Below are 16,503 nucleotides of genomic sequence, written 5' to 3' on the forward strand. Positions count from 1 at the left end.
TCTGATTCTAGATGCTGAAGATTTTAAAAAACACTAATAGCCTAATGTAATGTGCATGGGCGTGTAGGATAAAACTGTTTAGATTCTAGCAGCAGAAAAAAAATGCTAATGGATTCTAGGAGCTTAACAAAATGCTAGTGTGCATGGAGCCTAATGCCGCGTACACATGATCGGACATTCCAACAACAAATGTTCGATGTGAGCTTGTTGTTGGAAAATCCGATCGTGTGTAGGCTCCATCGGACATTTGCTGTCGTAGTTTCCAACAACAAATGTTTGAGAGCTAGTTTTCAAATTTTCCGACAACAAATGTTCTTGTCAGAAAGTCCGACCGTGTGTACATAAATCAACGCACAAAAATCCTACGCATGCTCAGAATCAATTCGATGCATCCTCGGAATCATTGAACTTCATTTTTATCGGCTCGTCGTAGTGTTGTACGTCACCGCGTTCTTGACGTTCGCAATTTATGACAACATTTGTGTGACAGTGTGTATGTGTGACAGACTCTCCCGGGACATCCCCGGACCCTCTTATGTCTAAAATCATTACATGTCCACTATGGGGCATAGGATGACTGAGGAATGATATCTTGGACTACCTGAGATGGGATTATTATGTAATTATTATTCACAATATATTCCAGGATATCTGTAAAGAACTATTTACTGTTTGTTGATTCTGAACTCAACGGGTTAATTGTAAGAGTGACTCATTCATAATGTTGGGACACATACTGTTAGATGCTAATGTCCTTACCTCCAGCCACCTGTCTGTTCTCTGTGCTAATTGGCCCTGCTATTGTGTGAAGATGTCCTGTGTTTACACTTATGATAATGTATATTGTATAGCAGGTGAGCGAAGAGACGGGACGTCTACCTTGAAAGGTCATATCTCGGAGTCACCTAGTCTGGGTAAATGATTAGTTAATCAGCTCATGATAATTTATGTTTTGGTTACCTCCTCTTTAAACTGTATATAAGGTTGTATTCTTAGTTCTATTAAACAGTCCGGGCCAGATTCACAGTAGAAATACGCCGGCGTATCTACTGATACTCCGGCGTATTTTCAAATTTGCCGCGTTGTATCTTTAGTTTGAATTCTCAAACCAAGATACGAAGGCTTTAGGCTTCGATCCGGCTTCGTACGCCTTCGGATCGTAGATGTAATACTTTGGCGCCCGCTGGGTGGAGTTTGCGTCGTTTTCCGCATCGGGTATGCTAATTAGCTGTTTACGGCGATCCACGAAGGTACGCGCGTTCGTCGCATTCTCTTACGTCGTCGCTAGTCGGCTTTTCCCGGCGGATAGTTACGGCTGCTATTTCATGGTTTATATTTAGACTGCCCATGTTAAAGTATGGCCGTCGTTCCCGCGTCAAATTTAAAATTATTATTTTTTCGCGCAAAGCACGGCGGGAAATTTTAAAACGGAGCATGCGCAATACGTTCGGCGTGGGAACGCGCCTAATTTAAATGATACACGCCCCATTTGAATTAGGCGGGCGTGCGCCGGACGCATTTACGCTACGCCACCGCAAGTTTACAATCAAGCACTTGCGCTTAAAACTTGCGGCGGTGTAACGTAAATGGGATACGTTAGACCGCCGCAAATGTACCTGAATCTGACCCTCCATGTTCAGACAAACAAGTCTCGTCTCGTTTTGTGCTTGTGAGCAGCTGGAATATCTGATATCTATATCTAGACTGATAGGAAGCGGTATATGACGGAAGCACTCAAGCGGAGCGTGGGAAATTCCGTTACAGTATGCAAGACAAGTTTGAGCCAACATCCGTCCGAAAAAAATCCACGCTTTTGTTGTCGGAATGTTCGATTGTCAGTATGCGGCATTAAGCTTGGTTCACGTATATGTGAATCGGATGTGTTTTGAACATCCAATTCGCAGTCCTGTATGTTTTCTGAGCACTGCGTGAGATTCAGGGGCAAATTCCAGGCTCATTGAGTTTTATGGGAACACTTCAGAATTGCACGTGTTCAGGATTCTGTTCAGGATTCAGTTAGGCTTCTTTCACACTGGGGCAGTAAGAGCGTAACGGTAAAGCGTCGCTAGTTTTAGCGTCGCTTTACTGTAATTTTAGCTGCACTTTTCGGCCCGCTAGCGGGACGCTTTTAACCCCCGCTAGCGGCCGAAGAAGGGGTTAATACCGCCCGTGTAGTGACGCTGTCGAAGCACTTTGCAGGTGCTTTGGCAGCGCTGCCCATTCATTTCAATGGGCAGGGCATTTTGGGAGTGGTGTATATATACAGTATGTAGCTGGTATTTATTATCATTCTGCTATAACAGTCTCTCTGCAGTCTGTTGTAAATAACAGATATCTATTAAAACAGCAGCACAAAAAAGTCTTACTTCTACCTAGCAAAACTAAATTGATACATTCTCTTTCCATTTAAAAACCAACACCATACAAAAAGTAAAATTAGGAAACAAATAATGCTATCCAGGGAACACAGCAACTCAATTTACGTTTAGCCTGATTTTATAAAAATTAGTCATGTCCAAATTCAGCAGAATATTCACAGAGTATCTTTGTAGGTTTGGGGACATTATTTCATGCTGTGCAATCTCCTTTTCTCTGAGAACTACAGGGGGCTTTTGGACCTGCAAATGTAGGCTTAGCTTCACAGAAATTCACAAAGGATAAAAACAACCAAAATGATTTAGTGAATCTGCGAGGACTGAATGCCAGGGGGACATATACACTCTTCAGAAAATAACCCATGTTGGATGGATATTCTGGAATATAAACGTTTCATCTTTTTTTAAACCAGACCTTTAAGGTGGTAAGACATGTTAAAGGATAGTAGGATGTTAAAAAATGTACTGATTATTTTATTTGTCTTCCTAAAATAAATCTAGTAGTATTAAAGCGGTATTAAAAGAGAAGTTTGGGATTATAGGAAAAGTAAACAATTATATTTACCTAGGTGGATGCAGCATCGTTCAGATACAGCATCTGTTAGACATGTGCATGATGAGATAATGTGTTTAGTTTTGTTTTGTTTACATTCGTTAGTCTAGTTATTTGTATTCGGCATTCGTATTTGGAATTCGTATTTTTTCGATTCAAAATGTTCAAATCGATACATTTCGAATCGGTTGAAACAAAAATTGTATATATTTTTTTCCATTCAAAAGTGAACGAACAAAGAAAAAATCTTCACCAAATGATTACAATGATGCTTTAAATAACCTTTGGCTTAACAAAAACAGCATTATGTCATGCAAGGAAAATAAAAAAAATGCATTTTTGCTTGCACTTGATTGGATGATGGAAGTCAGCAGAGCTTCTGCCCATTTACTAATCTCTGGAGCAACTTCTCTTGCAGGATGCAACTGCTCTTTGAAAGGTGCACAGTCTTTTGGCCTTTAGTAAATCAACCCCACAGTCTTTGATTTCAGAAATATGTTTACAGTTCGAAATTGAATGGAAATCGATATAAAATTCGATTTGAGTATCAATTTGAATTTTGGGAATTCGGATGAATTTCGTTTAGTTATTCGGAGCATTTGGTAAACGTTGGTTATACTATATCCGAATCTCCGAATAATGAAAAATGTGTCCGAATATTCATTCGGAACAAAACGAACCCCCATCAGCTCTGCAGTGAGAACTGAGCGATCAAACACAATTGATCGATCAGTTGTACCCCAGCGCTACATTGAGCACTTGAGGGGAGAGCAGAGAACCACTGCTCTGCCCTCCAGTGCTCAATGGAACACTGGGTGGTGGAGGAGACAGAAGGGGCTGTCTCAGGCTCTCGGTGGATCGCTGAGAGGCTGAGCAAGGTGCCAGTCCAGGAATTTGGCATATGGTCAGGATCTTTCCCAAGCCTGGATCAGCTGAGTGACATAAGCCAAGTCAGCTGAAAACAGGTCACAAGAGTGCAGAACGAACTCCACTCCTGTGATCCATAGAAGTAAGGCCAAAAAAGCTTTGGCCATACTTCTCCTTAAAATTCAAAACAAAAAATGTAATATATTGTAATTATTAGATGTGTTGGCTACATAAGTTTTCTTCCTTAAGACTTCTCTCCTTTGTTGCCTCCTTGTGATTTGTAGGGCTCACGCACACTGCAGCTCAAAAAAAAAAGCTGTGTTTTACAGGCATTTGAGCTTGAAGAAGCTTGTACTATTTTTGGGCTCTTTGCACATTTTTATTTGAGCTTCGTTCAGCTTTTTTGAGCATAAGCATTTTTTTTCACAAACCAGCCCCCCAATAAATTTTTCCTATTTTTTTGTGTGTTTTCAAACATTTCAGGCATCTTTTTTGGTGGTGTGTGTGTGTGTGTGGGGGGGGGGGGGGGGGTTCAGCCTGTAAGAGCATCAAAGAGAGCAACGGCTGCCAAGATGATTGATGAGTTGGGCTACATAAGATCAAGGGGCCAGCTGTCAGTGAAGATGATCCAGGTCACATAGCGATGATACATAGACGAATACTGCCTCTAGAGGACTACAGAAGGACGGACAGAAAAATAATATATTAAGAAGGACTGCCTCCTAACTATTTTGATTTGTCAGAAACCTAGATGGGCTGGTAATGGGGCTGGGTGTGGGCGGTGTATGAATGGAGTTTAAAAGTGCTGACCAAGAGGAAAAACTCTTTCTCGCTTCTCTTTGCCTCATGGATCACTCTTGCCATTTTGAGCCCAGCTGACGAGACAATATCTAGAGGACGACCTTACGTAACGTATCATTGATGTTCTTTTGTTATATGCTCTGTAATGTTTTCCTTTATGGTCAGTTCACACCAGATGCAGTTCCGTGCAGTTCCATCAACTTTTTTTTCTGCACAAAATGCATGCACCGTGTTTTCCATGTATTCCAATGGCTCTAGTTCACACCATGCAGTCAGTTTCCGGTCAGTTTCTACACCGGAAACTGACTGCATGGTGTGAACTAGAGCCATTGGAATACCGTATTTTCCGGCGTATAAGACGACTTTCTGGATGCAAAAACATGCATCCAAAGTCGGGGGTCGTCTTATACGCCGGTACGGTCTCAGTAATCACTTTTTTTCCCCAGCGCTGACAGTCTCCCATGCTGCGATCGCGATCGTGAAGGATTTCAAAGCCGCGCCTTCACTGCAGAGTGTTCTGTGATAGGAGGAACAAAAATCTTCCCAGCAGCGCCTCTGTTCTTTGTTCCTCCTATCACTGATGCCTTCTCATCCTCGGACGAGATGAGAAGACGTCCGTGATAGGCGGAAAACATAACAGAGGCGCTGCTGGGAAGATTTTTGTTCCTCCTATCACAGAACACTCTGCAGTGAAGGCGCGGCTTTGAAATCATTCACGATCGCGATCGCAGCATGGGAGACTGTCAGCGCTGGGGAAAAAAAGTGAGTGTTATTGCACTGGGGGGGGCAACAAGTTCAGGCACAGTGGGGGCAAGTGATGGCAATGTGGGGGGCATGTAATGGCACAATGGCAATGTGAGGGGCAAGTGATGGCAATGTGGGGGCATGTAATGGCACAATGGCAATGTGGGGGGCATGTAATGGCACAATGGCAATGTGGGGGCATGTAATGGCACAGTGGCAATGTGGGGGCATGTAATGGCACAGTGGCACAGTCTGGGCATGTAATGTAATGGCACAGTCTGGGCATGTAATGTAATGGCACAGTGAGTAATGTAATGGCACAGTGAGTAATGTAATGGCACAGTGAGTAATGTAATGGCACAGTCTGGGCATGTAATGTAATGGCACAGTGAGGAATGTAATGGCACAGTCTGGGCATGTAATGTAATGGCACAGTGAGGAATGTAATGGCACAGTCTGGGCATGTAATGTAATGGCACAGTGAGGAATGTAATGGCACAGTGAGATTTGAAAAAGCCTGTTTCTGTCAGCGGTTCTGGCTCCCCCTCAGCTTCCAGAAAGACAGTAAGAAGGGGGTAGTCTTATACAGTGAGTATATCCCAAAATCAAAATTTTTCCTGGAAAATTAGGGGGTCGTCTTATACGCCGGGTCGTCTTATACGCCGGAAAATACGGTACATAGAAAACACTGTGCATGCATTTTGTGCATATAAAAAGCGCACGGGACTGCATCTGGTGTGAACATTTAAGTGCATCTAAGTGTTTTTATGTTATTTATTTCCTTAAGAAAATAGGAAATGCTAAGACGTTGTTTTACTAAGCAGTGTGTTTATTTTCATAGCTAATCTTATATCATTGTACTTTCACCAGTAACATCAGAGATTTATTAGACTAGATCACTATAGGAATAGACAAGTTAATATATATATATATATATATATATATATATATATATATATATATATATATATGGAATAAATAGAGGGGATCCACAACCACCCGGGAAATATTTATTTCAATATTCATTTTAAAGCCAAACTCCAGCTCACACTTTTTAAGCAGTTATGGCAACAGTTTTGTTCTTTTTTGGAAAGGTTTTACATAAATAAATACAAGCTGATCATTGTAAGCACCCCTGTCAGTGGTAAATAGTTTGTCTCAACCCTCTATCTACTACATCTTCAGCTTGTTGTTTTGAAAAAATAACAGACTTACTGGCAGGATCACTGGATGGAATAAAGGAAAAGAAAACTAAAAAAGAAAACAAATGCAGTCGTCACACCTAAAGATTGGTAAGCTGCAATATAATAAATGCTTGCCTTTGGGTTTAAGACCTCATTCATATTGACTGCAGTTTTAAAAAAAAAAAAAAAATCTTTATTTTCTATTCTTTCCTCACGAAAGTGGAGTTACCCTTTAAGGCAATTTACTATATTTTCAAACACTGTACTCAAGCAGGTGGCTTAACAGACACATTATAACTTCAAACCAGTAATTTTATAGTAAATAAATAAATAATAAATTAATATGTTATAACATATAGCATTCTCCCTCTTAACTGTGTGAGAAAAACATGGGATTATGGGTAAACCTTATACCCAAAAACACATGCTTTTTTCCTTCTAGTTAAGAGGGCTGGGCTGGAAGAGAGCATTTGTCTTTTAGACATATGCCCCCTTCTATGACACTGCAGTGAGAGGACAGCCTCCACTGCAGCATTTTTATTGGACAGCTTGTTCCAATGGTACTTTACCATTGGTCCAAGGCCCCAAGCTGTCCATTGAGCTCAGTGCCCCTGAAAAGTGAAGATGCCTTTTGATGACGAAACACATAGGGAGGAGCTGGAGCGTGTGGCCATTTTGTTGGTTGGAAACGCTGGTCATTGCATAATGTTCGATTTATACCACAGAACATGTGAGTGTAACACTTTTTATTAAATAAAATAGATTTAATCGGATGTCTGCGCAATGAGGATTCTTCTCTTTATCCCTGAGAATACCAGCATTGAGGTGGGTTTCATCCATTGGTCTTCCGGGTGATCCATGGCAAGATTAGAATACTGACAGCCATAACTGTGCAATGATTAGCATACCGTTGGTGGAGTGGTTTTATCTGCTTGTGATGATCGTGGTTTCTATCAATTGACCATACATTGTGCAAATCCCTTTGATTTGGGGTAAGAGTCTGTACTATTGGGTGATGGTGATGGCTTTCTCTATCTAGCGTACCAATATACATCTCAAGAAGTGCTTTGGCTCTTTATGAACTTTACTGTTAGTTAACGGACTTGTATTTTATAAGTGATGCTCCACCTTTTTAAAAAGTGAGAGGCACTGTGAGCTCATCCTCTCAGTCTGCTGCAAACAGAGTTTGCCAGCTTGTATTTAAACTGGCTGTTCAGTATGTAGCTTATAACAGGCTGCACATGGAGCCCCGTATCTCTGGAACCATAGGTGGCATGAGTCCAGTGGTGGGGTAGGACTTCGGCTACCTACCCCCGAAATTTGGGGTCTCTGTGATCCCAGGTTGCCGAGCTTCGACCTTCGTAGCTCAACATTTTTTTGTTCTTTTTTTTATGTTCATGGCAGCCTCATCTGCCTTCCCTGACTGCACGTCCTTGAATTTGACCTGTCAAATCGCATAACAAGTCGCTCCAATGTGACTGAAGGCTAGTACTGCTTTAAATTACAAAATGAATTATGTAGCAATTTTAGTAGATATTCACATTGACTCCATCCAATGATGTCACTGCCACATATGAAGTACCTTCTGTATTCAGGGCACAATGAGTGTGCCATGAGTGCAGAGTGCACCATGCCATTATGGTGAATACTAGGCACATTCCCTTGAAAGTGAACAGTCCAATTGCCTTTAGTAAATCAGCCCCAGTATCATAGTCTAAGGTGGAAATTGATCTCTGAAAGTTTATGTGGTTGCGCTCCTCTCCAGCACGCCGCGTGACGTTAGTGTGGCTCTGTCGGCTGGTGGGGTGTCTCTCTTTTGGCTAGGGTCTATGGTCACTACCTTTACCTTTTTTCCTGGACACTTCTACACCATGGTTATCATGGTTAAACCTTCTAATTCAGGTACACTCACTTTACTGTTGTTTCTGACTCCTCTATATTGGGTCGATTCATCCCTTACCACTTTGTTGCTACCTTCACACATTAAGGTGTTTTATACGCCCTGACCTGATTTAAATATTTTCACTTTTATCATTATAGTTTTTGCCTTTCACTAGTCCAGTTTATTATTCTTATGCACAATTTATTATTTGTTACAGAAACTTTCATGGCTTCTATTGTTATACCTACCACTACATTATTACCTTGTTCCAATTAATTACCATTAATTCGTTTCTCATTATCAACTACCATTTACTGTAGGTCACCCCAGTCCCTAGCTGCTCCTGATGAGTGGAGATATTCCACGAAACGCGTCGAGAATACGAACATACAATATAGCTGTCATGTCACAGTGAAGATGCTTTCTACTATATACATTGTAACTCATTTATTGATCTACCCTGTTTACCTACATTGTATTGTGCCCTAGCATACCATTAATAAATATTTTTTTATCATATTGATTAATTCACTCTGCCCTAGTGTTCTGTTTCAATTAAAGTCCCAAAAACGTATTTTCCCTATTTCATTTCTCTACCCATACCACGACTTTAGTGGTGGGCAGTGCCACACACCCCAACATCATATACGTTTTACACAATTTATATCCCTTCTTTAGGGACCTCCAGGGGAGGCAGCAGCCTAGGAATATTTCCTAGGTGCTGGTCTAACACGTTCCTGGATGAGCTCTCGAATTTGGGTGCTGCAGCAACAACTAGCTGGATACTGGTTCAAGTCACAGTAAAGATATTTGCCAACACACCATGAAAAGACATAAATAGCGTCCAAACGGATAATTTATTGCATGATCACAACACAAGGAGAGTGCAACTTTTCAGAGTCACACAGGACCCCTTCGTCAGGCATATGAAGGTGGCTCCAGCATACACATGTTGCCACTTTGCCACAAATCCAAACAAATTAGGCACAAAAAATATTTATGATATAAACAAATAAAGATATATTTTATATACCAAGACTGAATCATGTTTCAAATATCACACTTCTTTTCACTATAACACTATGACAATACATAGATTTCCTTACCTGTTTGATGGCAAACAACAGTCTTCCATAGCAGTATACAATGACGATGAAAGGCAACGCCAAGCAGAATACGAATAAGCACACAATGTAAGATGTGTTTGTGGCATTGCGGGAGTGCCAGTTCACTGAGCACGTGGTACCTGGTCCTTCTGGGCCATAGTTGCTCCACCCAAAAAGTGGCGGTAGAGTCCAAAAAAGGGAGTATACCCAAGAAACTAAAATTCCAAACCAAGCTTTCCTATAGTTTGTCACGTCCGCTTCTGTGCTCCTGAGCATGGTGCAGTAACGCTCATAAGACAGTACAGCCAGAGAAACCAGAGATACTGTTCCTATAAAATAAAAGTGGAGGAAACCATCATATTAAAGGTATGTACCATTTTTGTGTTTTTCTATTTCATAATTATGTATATAAGCTTAAGGTGATTGTAGCTGTACTAACAAACAAAAAGTACTGTTTGGACCTTAAAGAAGGGTACACCTCCAAGTATAAATAAAGGCAAAACTTTTGTTAGTTTTGGATAGAGTGGATTAGAATGTTTGTCAGTTATTATTGCTGTTTGTGCCCCCGTTAAGGAGATTCACGCTCTCTACTTGTCCTGTTTAACATTATCATTGAAAGTAAAAGCCCTGTACACACGATCGGTTTGTCTGATGAAAAAGGACAGATGGACTGTTTTCATCGGACAAACTGATCTAGTGTGGGCCCCATTGGTTAGTTTTCCATCGGTGAAAAAAAATAGAATCTGTTTTAAAATTTTCCTATGGATAAAAAAGCGATAGAAAAAAACAATCGTCTGTGTGGAAATCCATCGGTCAAAAATCCACGCATGCTCAGAATCAAGTCGACGCATGCTCGAAAGCATTGAACTTAATTTTTATCAGCACGTTGTAGTGTTTTACGTCACCGCGTTTGGACACGGTCGGATTTTTTACCGATGGTGTGTAGGCAAGACTGATGAAAGTCAGCTTCATCGGATATCCGACGAAAACATTTGATTAGATTCCATCAGATATCCGATTGTGTGTACAGGGCTTTACATTTTGGGTTGTCCCCAGAAAAGTAATAGAAGGGAAATCTTCCAGCGACATTTAAAAAATTCTACAGGTTGCATGTTTTTAGTTACAGAGAAGGTCTAGGGCTATAGTTATTGCTATTGCTTTAACGATCGCGGTAATACCTCACATGTGTGGCTTGAACACTGTTTTCACACTGCTGCTTTTTTCAATTGGGTCACTTTTATTCCTATTACAAGGGATGTAAACATCCCTTGTAATAGAAAAAAACATGACAAGTCCTTTTAAATATGACATCTGGGGTCAAAAAGACCTCAGATCTCATATTTAGACAAAAATTCAATAAAACATTAAAAAAAATTATGTCATTCTAAAAAAAATGGCCCATTAAGAGCATAAAGTGGAAGTGTTGTTTTGACGTTGCTTCCGCCCTGCAGTAATATGGAAACGGGTGGAGGCCATCTTCCCCTCACTCGTCTCCATACCCAGGCAGGGGACAGACACGATCGCCTCCGTTGCTGCCGACGGCTCCAGTAAGCCGCGGAGGGCACCGGAGAGCGGCGGGCCCTCTCCCGCCTGCGATAAAAGTGATCTTGTGGCGTATGTGCCGCAGAGACCACTTTTATCTGAAAGAGGACCGCCCTCTGAAGAATAGGATACCGGGGTTATGGTAGTTAGCTGCTACCATAACAACGGTATTCCTCATCAAAGTATCGATGTATAACGACGGCGGGTGGTCCAAAAGTGGTTAATATTTTTATATTTTAGGATTGTATATGATGAATACAGGGACTAATACAATCAAGGAACAAGACTAACTTGTCTCAATAAATGCCTAAGCCTTGCTCAGGCAACACAATTCAATTAAAAGTTGTAGGGATTTCGGCAGGTCAGGTGAAACACAGCTAAAACAAGGAATCAGCTATTTCAAACTTGAAAAATGTAACGTTCATTTGAATAAATCTTTGTGTAATCACAGAAAAAATATGGAGACGGTTTATAGCTTATCTGCTTTAAACACAGATGCCATAATTCAAACAGCCATAAGATTGCATTTTATATGTATATAGAGATATTTCGTAAAGCATCTTTTTGAGCAAGAACATGGTATAAAGATAACAATATTCAGACATTCATATAAAGCATTTGGGGAGGTCAAAAAAAAAATTAAAGGTGTCATCACTAAAGGAACAGTCACTCACAGCGGTATAGATAAGCGACTGAAGGCACCATATGCACAAAAAAAATCGCAATGGCAAGGGATGCTATGTGTTAGTGAAAAGGTCAAAGATAAGGACAGCCAGACTGCAAACTGTATAGATTTTGCAAGACCTAGAAGAACAATACGTACAGCAGGTGTTTTACTGGCTTCTATATTGCCATGATCAATAAACTGAATGAAACACTTCTCACATATGATAGCTATAGGAGTTATATGACAATTTATACAGACCTCTAAAAGATAAGTGGATATGTATTATTTTGTGTTATTGAGAAAGATGGTGGCAAGTTTCATAAAACGATATTGCAATCAAAATTGCTGAAACCCTCCTGTTCTATATATTCAAAGAAATCCTATAAAGATTGGGAGAACAAAAAGTATGCACTGCAAGTTGAAAACATATAACCTGATAGCAATGCTGTATCCTGGCCTAGGCCAACAAGGCCTAGGGAAGCACTTTGCCAGGGGGGCAGCATGGAAAGAGTCCCCGCCGGCTTGTGCTACACTTTATGGGGCAGACTGGGCTGAGAAGCGAATTAGTCTAGCGCCCCTATAAAGTGGCCGCACTGCTTCTGGTATGCGGGCGGTAGGCATTCTGCAACTGTGGGGGGGGCACTTCTAATTTTGACTGTCCTATCATCCTAGACCACAAACCTTCCTCACTGTGCTATATGTTTCTGCTGCACCATTGGCATGGTTATATCCTCTTAGTCCTCTCCATAAAATTAACAGAAATTTGTGCTTAAAGTAAAACTATAGGCAACACTTTTTTCCCCATTTTGGATAGAGTAAGGGGGGGTTATAGCCCCTGTCAGATAATTTTTTTATCATCCCTGTCCCATTGCAGAGATTTCCCTTCACTTCCTGCCCCATAGCCAAACAGGAAGTGAGAGGAAATCTATGCAAATTAAGGAAATCCATTGCCCCCCCCCCCAAGGCCCTCAGAACTAGTGTCCCCACTCGAAAATTTATTGGCGGGTCTTAAATATCAAGGGGTGTGGCCTTGACAGGAGGGGGTGGGTCATATTTAAATTATGGGGTGCATGAGTTTAGTCAGGCCATGGGCAGCACAAAACCTAAATACACTACTGCCTGGTAGTCAACGCTGTATCTTGGCCTAGGCCAACAAGGCCCAGGCCTAGGGCAGCACTGTGCAGGGGGGCAGCATGAAAAGAGTCCCCGCCAGATTGCGCTACATTTTTAGTGTAGCCCCAGTCTTATGAGGTGGACTGGGCCGCAAGGAAAATCGGTCTAGTGCCCCCATAAAGCGGCCGCACTGCAGCTGGTATGATAGGGATGGTGCAGACACAAGGGACACTGACATGGTCACCTTTACGTGGCAGGTAGGTAGTAGGTCTCTCTTGCAATCCTTTGCTTCAGTCAGTTGTACATATTAAGGAATCTTATTTTTTGTTTTTTATATTGATTGCTGATGAGAAAAATAAACAGATGGATTTTTTTGTTCCTGCCCTTAATCCTTCCTTTGCTCACTGCCTGGACCACATTCACCTTCATCACTGTGCTATATGTTTTCTGCTGCACCACTGGCATGGTTATATCCTCTTAGTCCTCCATAAATTTTGCAGAAATTTGTGCTTAAAGTAGAACTATAGGCAATACTTTTTTTTCCATCCCTTTATTTCCTGCCCCATAGCCAAATAGGAAGTGAGAGGAAATCTCTGCAGATTAAGGGAATCCCTCCCCTTCCCCCAAGGCCCTCAGAACTAGTGTCCCCACTGGAAAATTTCAGGGCAGGTCTTATACAGGAAGGGGTGTGACCTTGACAGGAAGGGGTGGATCATATTTAAATTAGGGGTTGCACGAGTTTAGTCAGGCCTAGGGCAGCACAAAACCTAAATACACCACTGCTGGTAGTATAGTCTCAAGTGAAGCTCTATAAAGATTTTTCAATAAAGTGATTAAAGAACAAGGAAACCTGTCAGTCATTTTAAATTCAAACTTCCACCAAGTTTTTATTTTGGATAGAGAAGGGAAAGTTAGAGGCTCTGTCAGGTTTGTATTGCTGTTTTCCCTACTGCAGAGATATTTCCCACATTTCCTAACAGGACAAAACATTATGGGGAATTTCTCCAGTTATGGCACAGAAAACAAATAGTAAAACAGATTACCAAAATGTTTTATTTTTTATCTCCATAGTATTACCGATGGGTTGACACTGTGCCCTGCTCAACCCTTTAGAAAACATAGACATTTATCTAGAAATTCGAATCCTGCCCTATCAACGGCATTCCATACCTAGATACTCCTACTTCGTATGAGCTCACAAGGCGCCATGGAGGTAGGTCAGGAAAGAACAATTATGAGTGTTATTGGTAATCAGTTTTCCATTTTCCTGACATCTCCATGGCATCACATATGGGAAATAGCTACCACAGACTGGGTGGGACACAATAATTTTTAATCTTTCAAAGAAACAGCAGACAATAGTTTTTGTCAAAATCCAACAATAGTGAGGATGTCAAAATCAACACAGTAGTGAGACAGGAGCATGTTTGGCAATGACTGTGTTGCCGCCTTTAACCCTCGTACACACGACCGGTTTTCTCTGCAAAAAACAGCAAGAAAACGGCTTCTTGCCGAGATTACCGTTCGTGTGAATGAGGCATTCAGGTTTCTCATCAGGAAATCTGGCCAGAATCTCAACGAGGAAAAAAAGAGAACCTGCACTCGTTTTTTCTCTTCGAGATTCTTGTCGGCCTGTTTCCCGACGAGAAACCCGAAAGTGTGTATGCTTATTGTCGCCGTGGAAACCCGCGCATGCTCGAAATGACTTTGACGCATGCACGGTAGCTTCCATGGCATAGGTAGGGTGAAGCAAGATGGCGGCGCCGGCTTTGAATGTGACGAGCGCATGCTCGTCATACGCGATGACGTCACCGCATTCTTTTCTTTCAAGAGAACCGTGGTTCTTTTGAAACGAGAGTCGGTACACTCGGATGAAAAGAGTTTCTTGCCAAGGATCTCATCAGGGAAAACAACGTTTTTTTCCTGGCGAGATTCTTGCCCGTGTGTACAGGGCCTTACAGTTCATCTTGATAAAAGCTATCTATAATGCCGCCCATGATAAGGTGCTTTGAGTGTGCAGTCTTTCCTTTTGATGTTCATACCAGGTACCAGGCATAATGCCCTCAGGGAAGCATCTCTGCCTATATTTCTCTTTGATAGACTAGTAAACAGTTGATCTGATTTTCTAACTCTGTTCCCTGGATATAATCTTTCACAACTCTGCCTACTTTGTGTGGGTGCTCTTTGCTGCCTTATGGTGTGGTGAAGGTCCATAAGACTAGTTGCTGATTGACATGGAACGTGGATGGTACCATAGGCATGCACACAATACACTTACCTGTCCAGCGTGCTCGCGATGTCAGCAGCCGAGGCTGAGCAATCGCTTGGTCCTCGGCTGCTTCCGCCGCCATCCTTGGTGAGGGAATCAGGCAGTGAAGCCTTTGCGGCTTCATTGCCTGATTCCCTACTGCGCATGTGCGAGGATAGCGGCGTGCCGTCACTGGTCCCCGCTCTCTCCTGGGAACAGTGTTTCCTAGAAGACAGGGGGGGGGGCGGCTGACGTGACAGGCTGGATTCCCCGTGGGGATCATAACCCGGAAGTGGTGCAAATACCTGTCTCAGACAGGTATCTGCACACCCCTCCCCCTGAAAGGTGCCAAATGTGACATCGGAGGGGGGGAGAGATCCAAAAAGCAGGGGTTCACTGAGGTTTTATGTGACAACTGTGATTAGCTGTCACAGCTGACCCTGCCGGCTACCAATAATTAAAGGGACCAAGAGCTGTCTTTTCACAGCTTGGTCTCTGTGCTGGGAACATGCAATCAGCACAAAATCATCGGCTGGCTGTGCACAACGGAAAACATTTTTTTTTTTGTTTCATTCATGAAATACAGAAATTCGTTCTGTTATATTTGTTTTGTGGTGTTAATTTGTTTTCGGATAATGTGTTATCTCTGTAGAGTGTCGATATTTTTTATACTGAATCTATTTGTTTAGTATCAATTTGATATTTATGTAGGTATATATATTTGTGATTCGTAGTTTGGAAAGTCGTTTGTTTATTGAATCCACTAACACACACAATGACAATATCTCTTCTCTGTTTAAATACAATACAACACCCTTCTCACTCACTTCCCAAGAATGCATTTTGTCCCAGTAATCCAACCTCCAGCACAAAATTAATCCGCTGATTGGACTGTAAGTGCCAGTTCACACAGGGGCGGCTTCAAAGTCATCCAACTCTGAAGCTGTCCCATACAGCGTGACTGTATAGAAGTCAATGCAAGTGGTGTCAATGCAAGCCACTCCAAAGTCGGAGGGACTTGAGTCGCTCCTATTAGAATGGTTCTATTGCAATGCATGGAGTGCGACTTGTCAGGTGGCTAAGTCGTCTGACTGGTCGCCCCTGTGTGAAACGGCACTAAGATTTACTCTGAGTTGACCTTTTGTTTCATTAGACCTTTAACGAATGAACGAATCATGTCAAATTCATTTGTTTTTTCGCTATAATTTCTTTCGTATTAGTTGAAATTCGTTATTTTTTTCTTCGGACATTCGGGTGCAAAATTCGAACAAATTTTGATTCTTTGTGAATAGAATTGCACATGTCTATCGGCCACCCAGTTATGCATATGTGCGGTGTGCGGAGTGTGGACATTAAATCCTTTTGCCTCTACACATATGTGTTAGGCTGGCCATGCATTATACAGTTTTCTTATTCAATTT

General features: G+C 41.8%; 1 protein-coding gene across 1 annotated transcript in view; it reads right to left on the reverse strand.

Moving 5' to 3' along the window:
• The window catches only part of LOC120936555 (vertebrate ancient opsin-like), a 177,123-nt gene that overhangs the window by 146,645 nt on the left and 13,975 nt on the right, over window positions 1–16,503 (reverse strand). Inside the window, exon 2 of the mRNA XM_040349002.1 lies at window positions 9,513–9,841. Within this exon, the coding sequence (XP_040204936.1) occupies window positions 9,513–9,841 (329 nt within the window). The remainder of the gene's footprint in view (window positions 1–9,512; window positions 9,842–16,503) is intronic.

This window comes from Rana temporaria, chromosome 4 (assembly GCF_905171775.1).
Source record: "Rana temporaria chromosome 4, aRanTem1.1, whole genome shotgun sequence".
In the NCBI taxonomy this organism is placed as follows: domain Eukaryota; kingdom Metazoa; phylum Chordata; class Amphibia; order Anura; family Ranidae; genus Rana; species Rana temporaria.